The sequence below is a fragment of the Pundamilia nyererei genome, unplaced genomic scaffold (assembly GCF_000239375.1).
Source record: "Pundamilia nyererei isolate P.nyererei 1_Seehausen unplaced genomic scaffold, PunNye1.0 scaffold00017, whole genome shotgun sequence".
Classification (NCBI taxonomy): domain Eukaryota; kingdom Metazoa; phylum Chordata; class Actinopteri; order Cichliformes; family Cichlidae; genus Pundamilia; species Pundamilia nyererei.
The window spans coordinates 241,714-253,839 of record NW_005187418.1 but is presented as its reverse complement, the minus strand read 5'-3'; the positions used below and the strand labels follow the sequence as shown (position 1 = coordinate 253,839).

At 38.4% G+C, this 12,126-nt stretch overlaps 2 protein-coding genes across 2 annotated transcripts in view; one reads left to right on the top strand and one right to left on the bottom strand.

Moving 5' to 3' along the window:
• Window positions 1–2,707: 2,707 nt before the first annotated feature.
• Window positions 2,708–8,851, bottom strand: LOC102201572 (gastrula zinc finger protein XlCGF57.1-like). The gene is made up of 2 exons (XM_005725688.1): window positions 8,530–8,851; window positions 2,708–4,206 (listed from the first exon to the last, which is right to left on the bottom strand). The coding sequence occupies exons 1-2, from the start codon at window positions 8,630–8,632 to the stop codon at window positions 2,804–2,806; spliced, it is 1,506 nt and encodes a 501-aa protein (XP_005725745.1). The 5' UTR covers window positions 8,633–8,851; the 3' UTR covers window positions 2,708–2,803.
• A 2,541-nt stretch (window positions 8,852–11,392) lies between these two features.
• Window positions 11,393–12,126, top strand: part of LOC102201873 (zinc finger protein 135-like) — a 15,056-nt gene continuing 14,322 nt past the window's right edge. The window contains exon 1 of the mRNA XM_005725689.2: window positions 11,393–11,723. Within this exon, the coding sequence (XP_005725746.2) occupies window positions 11,624–11,723 (100 nt within the window). The 5' untranslated portion in view covers window positions 11,393–11,623. The remainder of the gene's footprint in view (window positions 11,724–12,126) is intronic.

The following is a 12,126-nucleotide window of genomic DNA, read 5'->3' as shown; positions in this document are numbered from 1 at the left end:
GAGCGTGCCCGCTCTGACTGGCTTTAAAGGGTTAAGTGACCAGGTTCCCATTTCAACTTTTCTTCATATACTTGGTGTAAGCTTTTTCTTATTTGTCACGTTTAATTTTCATCACTATCCTTATTTCTCTGTCTGTTATTTCTTTAAATGTAAGAGGTTTAAGAAACAGTGTTAAACATAAGGCTATTTTTTTGTTTTGCAAACAGTTCAACTCAGATTTTGGAAGATTTAATGGTATAATTTTGAATTCTGACATAGATAAAGATGGTCATTACATTTGTCTAATAGTTGAGGCTGCACACTCTGTCTATATTTTAGACAATGTGTATGGTTTTAACTGTCAGAGGGAGAATAAATGGTAAATGGCCTGTATTTGTATAGCGCTTTTCTAGTCCCTAAGGACCTCAAGGCGCTTTACACATCCAGTCATTCACCCATGCACACACTGGTGATGGCAGCTACATTGTAGCCACAGCCACCCTGGGGAGCACTGACAGAGGCGAAGCTGCCGGACACTGGCGCCACCGGGCCCTCTGACCACCTGTGACCAGGACACAACGACCGAGACTGTCCAAGCCGGGGCTCGAACCGGCAACCTTCCAATTACAAGGCGAACTCCCACCTCTTGAGCCACGATCGTCCCAAAATAAACTATATTTTGATATGTTGGAGGAGCGCCTACTATGCTGGTTATCAATTATTTACAAGATTTATTAATGAGAGGAGACAACTTAAACAAGAGCAAGGTGATAAACAGAAACTCTGCACAGGTGCAGGGAAAGCAGGGGACGGAGAAACGGTCGGGCACACAGAACACAGGGAGAGCACGGGCTGGAAGTTCTGCAACAGAGGAGAGAGGTGTCACAACGAGTGAGAGAGACAAGGCCAACTTTTACAGACAGGTGAGAGAGCGCAGACTGTCAATAGCATCACAGCGGATTCTTTTGTCACACATTAGGTGATCAGTCAAACAGCTCTGTTAAACGTATGGAATTCACATTGAGTATAGATGGATATTAAGAAATATAAAACTTCCAGTCCTGAATGGACATCAATGATTAAATTTAACAGTAACTATAGCAACAAATCACATCTGTTGTCCAGAGGCGCTTTACAGTGGAAGGCAGAGACCCTATACTAGGACTGGGCGATATCACCCAAAATTCATATCTCAATATTCTTTAGCTGGTTGACGATATATAGACATCTTGATATTTTTTAAAGCCATAAAGTAAGAACAAAAAGAGAGCTCTTAGTCAAAGCTGTGTCCCAAATCTCACATAAGCACTTTTATTAACATACAGCGCAGATGTACAAGAAAAAATTACTCAGAAATAAATTATCAGCATTTATTAAATAATCATGCTCCATAAATAAAATAAAACAATGTTGTTTTTGTGCATAACAAAAAGCTAAATGTAAACTAACAGACGCTGAGCATAATAACAAAGACAGATTTCGCAGCTGCTCTGTTCCCAAGTTCTACTGTGTGACTGACAGCCTGGAGTTTGAAATCCTCTTTGTAACCGTGTCTCTTAACAGGTGTCATTTGTGGTCCTTATACACACACAGTACGGTAATATTACGTTGAAGCAGAGTACGTATCACTCCGCGAGGCTTCTCGGTAGCCGTAATGTGTGGGACTAATAAAGGTTATCTTATCTTATCTTATCTTATCTTATCTTATCTTATCTTATCTTATCTTATCTTAATGATCCAACAATCCATCAAGCAGTGCAGTTTCGTAGTTTACCAAAGTCGTACCAAAATATTTTTTGAAAGGTTTCTGAGCGCTGTGTACCACATAAAATCGGTTCGCGGCCAGTAAGCACAACCAGAATTTATACATAAGGCGTGCTGTCGATTTTTGAGAAATAAAGGATTTTAGTATGTATCCTGAAACAAGATAACATTCATTAGTAGAGATTGGGAAAACTTCTGTTTGCCTTTGTTAGCCACTTGGCTATGATAGTAAACAGTGGGACAGAGGGACTGGTCGCCCAGGGCACCAAACAGGTTAGGACCGCCCCTGGGTGTATGGTAGGTGGGGCTGGCTCTACACTGGGGCAAGAGGGGCCAACCACTGCGAGCCTGTTGGCTGTGGTTTAAAAGTTTTTTGAGGCTCACCGATTTGTAATGCTCCTGCTCACAACAATCGTGTAATTTCACTGGACAAATTTGCACCATTTTATTTTTTTGGAATTAGGCTCATTTTTTTGCATGTGAATAAATAGATCCGACCAGTGAGAGCGTTGGATTTGGCAACACGTGTGCTCATAGCTTAAAACGCACTCAGATTATTTTTACAGTCTCACTGATTAAGTTGTGTTTAGAAACAGTTTTTAAATTACAAAACACTTCTTATGGGAGGCAAAAAGTGCGTAACTTCTAACGTTCAACAGGTTTCTTTTTTTATATAATTTCTTATAATTTTGAAGCTGTTTAAAGTTTAATTGATATTAAAAATCATAATTCATCTAATGATGAATGACTTTACTATAAAAGCAAAAATGTGTTAAAACAGTAAAAAGGGTAACTTAATATAGTTACAAAGATTTATTGCCCAGTTTTAAAAAAAGATTATTTCATACTTGAGATAGCTTCAGTTTTCTACATATATGTTCCCATATATTTTATATATTTGTATGGAAACATATATATATATATTTATATAGGCAAGGACAAAACCACAAATTTTGTATTCATGGATAGTTTTTGGTTTATTTTTTAAGTACAATGAAGACAAACATGAGGGCAGAAAAGTAAAGCTTGTTAATAATACAAATACACTTCACAACAAAACCTACAGTGTTACAGTATCTATCTGCAGTAACATGTGTGAACTTTCATGCTGCTTCAGCTGTTCAGATGTTGAACATTTTTCACCACAAACGCCACACAAAAACTGTTTGTCTCTCCTGTGGATGCTCATGTGTCTCTTAAGTCGTGTATTGGAACTAAATGTTTTCCCACACTCGTCACAGCCGAACAGTTTCTCTCCCGTGTGGCCTCTTAAGTGCTCCTTAAATCGTGTGCTGCGGTTAAATCGTTTTCCACATATATCGCATCCAAACGGTTTCTCACCTGTGTGGACGCTGGTGTGTCTTTTAAGAGCATTCTGGTGTCCAAATCTTTTCCCACATATATCACAACCAAATGGTTTCTCCCCTGTGTGGATTCTCATGTGTCTTTTCAGACCTTCATGTTCTGTAAACCCTTTACCACAAACACTACAGCCAAAAGGTCTCTCGCCTGTGTGGACCCTCATGTGTACTTTAAAACTATACTTAAATTTAAATGTCTTTCCACAAGAATCACAACTAAATGGTTTCTCCTGTGTGTGTACTCGCATGTGATTCTTAAGATGAGTGTTACGACTAAATGTTTTCCCACAGTCTTCACAACCAAATGGCTTCTCTCCTGTGTGGACTCTCATGTGCGTTTTAAGAGTAAACTCAAGTCCAAATCTTTTTCCACAAGCTTCACAGCTAAAGGGTTTCTCTCCCGTGTGGACGGTCATGTGTCTCTTAAGATGTGTATTGCAGCTGAAGGTTTTACCGCAAACAGCACAAGCCAGTGATTTCTCTCCTCGGCGTTGTCGCTTCTGAGATTCCGGTTGTGTAAATGTTTTAACGCAAACATCACTGACAAACTGAGGCTCAGTTGCAACACTCTCCTTCCACGCTATACCACCCACTTCAGTTTCAGGTCCAGAATCTGACAGAGGTTCCTGCCAAACATCCTCCTCCTCCTCCTCCTCATCTTCATAACTGACTTCAGTCTCGGAAGAGTCTAAAGTCTTTTTCTTATTATTTACTAATAAATGACAATTTAGATCTGGGCTCCAGACTGATTCCAGTCGTCCATATGCATCTTCCTCAATTTCCGTCTTGATCTGTTTAGCTAAGCAGCCGATAGGCGGCTCTGTCTGTGTGGATTCTTCTGTTTGGCTTTGATGACGATATGAGCACTGAGGCTTCTCTTCATCGTCATCATCTTCAGTCTTCACAGTAACAATAGTGAACGGTAACCTGCTGAGATCTGCCTCCTCCAACCTATTGATCTGCTGTCCCTCCTCACTGCTCCAGGGTTCCTCCTGCTCCTGCTTTATGTGGAGGAACTCGGCGGCTTGCAGGTCCCGCCTGGGGCTCCAATCTTGAGGAACTTCTTTAATCACCAGCAGCTGCCGGACATCTTCAGGTAACACTGAAACACACATGGACAGAAAAGACTGACATTAAAATTCTACAGCAGCATAGCACACCCATTAAAAACCCTGATATACAGATATATATTCATTCATTGGTGTCTAATTATTTACTCCCTTTCGATGGCATTACCGTTATTTTTTTACAGTAGGTCCTTTTAGTCACGTTTTTAACAAATCTGTAGGATTGGTTTTTAAAATCTGTGTGACGTTGTCAAATTTAGAAATATCCTGACTCAGTGTGATGCTAAAAAAATCATGCTGGGCTGAATTGTAGTAATTTGTTATTAAACCTTCAGCTGATGCAAAATGACACAATGGGAGTACCAACAGGGACTGGAAAGGGCCAATCTTCTTCACATTTTTCTTCTTTTCCTTTAGGGGTTGCCACAGCAGATCATCTGTCTCCATCTCTCCATCCCACTGTTAACACCTGTCTTGTTCCCATTCAAACACATGTATTCTGTCTTCTTCTACTGATTTTATTCCTCTTCTCTCCAGAGCATACCTCCACCTCCCCTGGGTCTCCTCCACCTGCTCCTTACTACAGATCACAATGTCATCTGCAAACATCTTCAAATATCCTCATGGTGTGGCCCATCAGCTTTATCCCTGTGTAGTTTCTACAGCTCTGCATGTCACCCTTGTTCTTGAAGATCAGTTCCAATACACTTCTCCATTCCTCAGACATCCCCTCACTCTCCAGGACTGTGTTAAAAAGTCTGCCTTCCCTCTTAAACACCTCCATACCTCCACGGGTGTGTCATCAGTAGGGCTGCCACAAACGATTATTTTGATAGTCGACTAACCGATTATTTTTGCGATTAGTCGACTAATCAGATCCATTGGACATAAAGCGTACAGCTTATTGCACCAGCATGCATCTGCTCTTATATAGCTCTCATTAGCTTACAGCTTGAAGTGTTTAAGGTATGTGCTAACTAAAAATAAAGACAAGATGATTAGACAAGATTAAACTTTTAATGAAATTTGCAGATTGTCTCAGTGGACTTTAATAAACTCAGCCGTCTGCTCCTTGCTCTAAATATAACAGGACACTAGAGTAAATTCTCGAACATCTCACATTTCTGTTTAATCAGTTTTCTGTTTGCGTTTATTCACCTGTGTGAAAACTATAACTTTAATCTCAGCCAAACAGATTTACTCAGAAACAAATTAAACACTGAAAAAAGGCACGACGCAACGACTATTAAATTAGTTGTTGACGATTTTGATAGTCGACATAATCGTGACTATTTGACTAATCGTGGCAGCCCTTGTCATCAGGACCAATACTCTTCACAGCTGCTCTTACTTCCTCCTTACTAAGCCTCTGCACTTCCTGATTAGCGATCCTCCATCTGTCCCCCTCCTGCACTCTTCATCTTCATCCTTTAAAGAAAGTATTAGCTTCTCTGCACTGACTAGCCTTTTAAATGCCAAATTCCTGAATAATAAGATCCAATCATGTTTTAAATATATCAAAGCGTTATATGATCCCAGCAGAGTGCTTCACTCACACTGCGAGGCTACATGTGGTTTCTAGAGTTTATGAAAGTAGAATAAGAGGCAGATTCGTCAGCTATGACGATAAGCTGATTGTGAAGGCTGAGTCTGTGGACACTTGAGACTGTGGTGGAGGGGACGTCACGGACAAATGGTTATCCATCATGGATAGTCCTGACGACCCTCTGCACCACTGAAAGGACATGTAATGGAGCATCTTCTTTAACAGGCTGGTTCAGCTCCAAGCAGGACTGATATAGGAAATCTTTCATACCACATTATATCACCCTTTATAATACAATACATGTGTCTGACTAAAAGGCATTTGCCAGATACAAATTGCATTATGAATGTATGCATGATTATTCTCAAGGTGCGAGTTGTGACCATAGGAATCCTTCACACTCTGAAGCCTGACGGATCATTTATTATTAGTGATTATTATCACTGTTAGTGTAAGGTTTGTAGCGTAATTGTGAAACATAAGCAGAGCTTTTACAAAAATACTGAAGTGTATTTTTAAAGAAATTAACAGCTTAATATTCTCTGTCTCATGTTTTCCTCTTCAAACAAAGGTGATCCAGTCAAATGTAACAATATATGGAAGACTAAAATCCCTCTTCCACTTAGTGCCACGTTGGCCAGCTGTGCCATAGCACCAGCATTTAATATGAAACAAGCGGTGAGGACCTGCAGACCGAGGTGGAGGAGTGTGGACGAGCGACAGGCTCATCTGCTACTTTCCACTTTTACAATAATGGATTAAAAGTGTTTCTTATTTTGTTGCTGGAGCTCTGAGGTCAGTTTTAGATTCCACACAATGACCAGTTCAATCTTTCACTGTGAGCGCTCTGTTTGTTACTAACACTAACACACTTTATCCAAAGTTCATTTAAAACTTTTCTATAATGCTCTTCTTCTACAGCCACTACATTATTATTGTTGTGTATTATAGTGTTGTTTTGTGTTGTTTGTTGGACTCTTTGTTTATTAATAGGTTCTAAAATATATTTTACCTTCACAATTTGTAATAAAATGGTCTAAATAGTTAGTAAAACAAATATGAACTGAAAATCTTAATCTTAACCACTTATTTTGTTAAATGTAACTTAGAATTGGGGAATGAACAAGTTGAATGAACAAGCTAACTTTTTCAAGAAATGACTTTTTTACCATCACTTCCTCTCATAGAGCACTTTTCTACTCTACCTGAGCACTCAAAGAGCTTATACAACTCTATGCAACATTTTTCCAAGCTTTTCTGTGCTTAAATACTCTCTTCAAAAAAAAAAAAAAGCGGTTTGAATTAACCACAATGCAGGTTATAGGGAACATACAAACTCACTATTTTTGCAGTCTGAAACACTGAAAATTGCCGATCTAGTGAAATTCCAAACAGCACGGTTAAAACGTTTGACTCCAGCTACACGACACCAAGCTGGGAACACTTCACGCAAGTCGAGCTGCCCGAGATTCACAGAATTTACAGAAAATGTAAATTTTTTGTGATTTATCTCGTTATAGGGACGATAGATGTTTTATCTCGGGATATGGGATTTTAGTCATATCGCACAGCCCTAGTATATATTATATCAGAAATCTGTTCACTATTTTTATTACAGATTATATCAGTAAGGAAGCTGACTAAATATTAACTTATGGCAAAAGGGTGGGATTAAACAAGTGTGTACTTCTTCCCACTTCCTTTCAACATGTAAATGAATCAGTACGGTAGCAATATTGAAATGTATTGACTTTTGTATAGTATTTTTTTCTCTCTTATTTTCTGTATATTGTTTACATGTTTGAAATAAATTAACAATTAACAATTAAATGCTATTCTTACACAGGATTGTGTCTGCTCCTCTCTGTCAGCTTATTGCAGCAACTGGACCATCATGCAACATTAAGAAACTGCGCGTGTGATTTCAGGAGGATGTCTCAGACTGCCAGACGCAAAGCTGCACTCCAACAGGATGAAAGAGCCAACCTCACGTCACCCTGTAAGGACTGATGTTGCCGCTCTAGAAAGTGTCTGGCACACCGGATTTCTGAGTTTCCTGATGGTCTGAATTTCCCTTATTTCTCTTTTAGTTAGAGAACACTCTGATCACCACGCAGGGTGATCTCTACAGGGAGGGGGGTAAAATTTGATCCCCACCAGGGATGTAAAACTATTTAGCAGAGTGAGGAAGGAAGGACCAGACGATGGGAAAGCTAACTCTGCTTATATGGTATTATTATTAATAGTAGATTTCATCATTATTTTAACTGCTGAGAACAAAAACATTTCTTAAATACGGGACAAATAAAGCATTTCTCATCTCGTGATGTTTGCATACTCTGGTCCAGAGCAACTTATGTTCAGATTTCTGTTTTAAACTCAGCCGAAAGCGCTTTACTTTGACCAGTACACGCAATTTTAATGATGCTCTATATGAATGATTAGCTGCAATATACAGGACCTTACCCAATTAACACGTTATTAACGCTAAATGAGCATTTAAAAACGGTCGAACTACAAAGACAACTCTTGTGTGCGCGCTGGCAAATCGTCCGGACGCCACACTTTACCCTCAACTTTAAGTTCCGCCGTTTAAAAAAAATCCGCCACAATAATTCTATTAAACGTTAATATTCACATTTGAGATCCACGGATGAAATAAAAAGCTCTGGGATTTTATTTATGTGTTTATTTTTGTGCACGTATACAGATCAACGAAAACCGATGTTTCCGATGTGAAACACCTTTTCACAAACCCCACAGCGAGCTAACAGTTAACCCGATCAAACAGTAAATGTGTTTTTATTCTCACCGGCGCTTTGGCTCGTTTCAGCATCCTGCTGCCGTTTAATCTCGGGCTTCTCCTCAGCCAGACTGTCGGCATTCAGCTGATGGAGATAATCCACCTCATTCATGATGGTGTCCGTGTCTTTGCTCTCTTCTTTAAAATAAACTGCAGGCTCGGCGGAGCTGAAACCGGGCCTGGGCAGAATCGATCACCGCCGATCACCTTTCACGATCACGCCGCTTACGTTTCTGTTCATCCATGAATACGTCACCGGGGAAGATACAGATTGAAACGGGACACTCAAATGATTCCTCACAACATTTATTGCCCTCTGCTGTGTTTTGAACAGGCATCTGCACGGACACCTTTCCTGTCCTCGGCGGTGAGATCACCGCTGTGGAGCGACGAGAGTGCAAAAATGAAATCACTAAATACATCAAATAATGATTAAATGTTTAATTAATTGATTCAATTAACCAGGTTATGGTCTGTTGATCAGCCGCAGTGACAGTTTCAATTATTTCAAGATGGGCAGCAACACATGAACCATGACATAATTAAAAGATCTACTATTGTTTCTCCATTTAACTAACTAATGATACATTTAATTACTATATTGTGTTTTTATTTATTTTTTAAAATTGATGTAATGATGTTTTTTTCCCATTCTTGACCTTGGAGGGTTATTTCCTTTCTATAAAGGATAGGAGACATTTTTTTTCTAAATTTTAAAAATTCCTTTTTTAAATATGTTTAGTTTTATTTATGTAGAACCGGTTAAAAATGTCTCAAGGTGTTTAAAGGTTGCGTCCCTCTTTACGTGGGACATTTCGATTGGCACGCAGACTCTTTTTCTCAGGGGTTTTCATTGCATGTGTGTGATGAAAAGCTGTCGTCATGAGTCTCCTGAATATTTAAGTCACTGCAAAGTCATATTCAATGTAAAATAAAATGAAAGCTTCCACAAATAAAAAGAAATGCAGCTACAACACTGATTACGTTCCTAAATACAGTATTGTTCAAAAGTCTCAAGCCAAACCCCATGTAATTATATCTTGCTGGGGAAAATGGAAAACAGGTTCAGTAATTGTTTAAAACGTATACAAACATACACATAGATACAGTAAATAAGGCAAAAACAGATATAGTAAAATTAGAATGAGCTTGAAATTAATATTTGGTATCATAAAGGTGGTCAGCCTTTATTCCTCAATACATCCTGAAATCATAGAGGCAGTTTTTCTATCTGGGTAGGCTTTCATTATATTGGATTTGTATTTATTTTTTAATTTTTTAATTGAATTTAGTTTCTACTCAGTAAATAGTTGATCAAAATGATAAAAATTCAGTAAAGTAATAAACATTATTTTAAAACAATATTAAAGATTAGTTGGCATAATGAGATTTGCTTCTAATTCTAAAATCTAAGGAAATAATGCTTATTTCCTTCAATTAATGGTAGAGAATTATTGTATTTGCAAAAGGACCATTGAAACAACAGAACACTTGTTTTATGAGTGTAAGACTGTTACACAAATGTTTGGAAATATCATCATAAATAAATGTTGTACAGTTCCAGAAGTAGATGTAGATTTCTGGTCTTTTCAAAATACTCGAATGGGTAATCCTCAAATATAGAAGATACACTTTTAATAAAGAATATGATAATCATAATCACAAAATTCTATAATTCTATATACATGAATGTAACTTTTTTAGGCCAAACATGAGGGAGAACACTCATGGTTTTTAATTTACAAACAATGTGTAATTATACTTTCAGTGGTGAAATGGAATTGCTTGATATTGAGTTTGTTTATGTATTATTCTGCTTATGTTCCAATAAATTAAGCAGGTTTTAGATGTGGAATGGAGCAGGGAGAGAAGAGCAAGGCAGAAATAATTAAGGGTAGAAAACTGGTTTAGATCAGGCTCATGTGTGCAAATGAATTACTTGAAAAGTGGCTGCTTATGCTGCTGGGTCCACTCCCCTTTTTGTTGTGTAGCCTGCTCACACTGATGTCTTTCACTGTGTGTTGGATTAATTTTTTCCTGCCCCTTGGGACTCCGTTTTGCATGCGCTGAAAATAAATGTCTTACTTTTTAGACATTCTGCCTCTTGTGTCTTCCATTCTGGCTTCTTTGAAAACCTAAACATTACACTCAGTTTGCACACTGTGACAGCCACAAGTTGATTGCTTCCATGCCACACTACACTGATGCTGTGATTCATCCTCAAGAGCCCAATAAAGGTATAGTAAAATATAAACAGACATACTTTTATTGAAATTGGACATTTATGTGTTATAAATCCTTTTTGATTGACCGTACTTCATGCAGCACACACAAAAGTATTAAACTAAAAGTTGCAGATAAATTCATTCTGCTCTGCTGCTTTGATGACGATTTTATGAATGAGGTATTGAATGAGTGTCAAAGAGAAGAAAAAAACCTGCCAGCAAACAGGTTAATGTTACAGACAGACTTATTACAACAGTAAATGACTCGGAGTTTAAGTTTTTATTTAATTCATTTTTCTTTCATGCAGGTAATTCCACTGAGAATTATCTTATTTACAAGAGCAGCAGGATTTTTTGGACAACTTGGAGGAATAAGTTGTTTGCATAATATTTTGTGACAATAAAAATGAAATCCCCACGTATAAAAGAGAAAAGGGTGGCTTTTGACTGGGTGTAATGCTGACTGTCTTAGATATGTGACAGTATTTTAACATATTGTTTGCATTATAGGAATTAGAGGGTAATTATTTTAGAAATGTAATTTTGGACACTTAGATCTAGAGAAGGACAGTAAGAGGCAGTAAAGCGATATAAACTGATGTCCGGTGCCTTTAAACTGCCAAAGAAGCAGAAGAAGAAGGGCGTCCGTGTAGATGCCTGCTCAGAACAGAGCAGACGTAAACAAATCTTTCGTAAAATCACCGATGGCAACTGCTGTCCTGTTCGGGTCTCTGCGGGTTCCTGTAATACATGGATGGGTGAAGGCTGACGGAGGTTCGATCAGCATGACCTTCACGCTGATCGGTGATCGATTCTGCGCAGGCCCGGTTCATCTTTAAGGAGCCTACAGTTGATTTTAGAGAACAAACACGGGCATCATGAAGGAAGTGGATTGTGTTCAGCAGCGAAACACAGACAGTCTGCAGACTGGCGGGCAGCAGCTGCAGCAGCACGATGATGATGCTTTAAACCAACCTGGTAAGAGAAGTCGCATTAATTAGATTCAGTGTTTCTAGAATGGGGTAAGAGCGGCTGGAAAACTCCCGACTTATAATAAAAATTGGTCTTCTTATACAGTATGTCCAAAGAATCGATTCTCTTATTATATAATTAGAATAACTTTGTAATGACGGACCGAAAAAGATTGAATTTAAAGAGAAGGTTTAGTGCAACCCGGACTGTTTTAGAGTGGGCACACAACAGAGTTGTTTCTGTGTGATTTTATGTGCAGTGCTTTGCTGCTATTAGTAAACTGACTGCAGTCAACGAGATTCATGAAGGGATATCTATCTATCTATCTATCTATCTATCTATCTATCTATCTATCTATCTATCTATCTATCTATCTATCTATCTATCTATCTATCTATCTATCTATCTA

Coding starts and splice junctions, on each gene's coding strand:
- LOC102201572 (XM_005725688.1), bottom strand. CDS start 8,632: ATGAATGAGGTGGATTATCTCCATCAGCTGAATGCCGACAGTCTGGCT. Junction 4,207..8,529: donor TGAAACGAGCCAAAGCGCCG/GTGAGAATAAAA, acceptor TGTGTGTTTCAG/TGTTACCTGAAGATGTCCGG.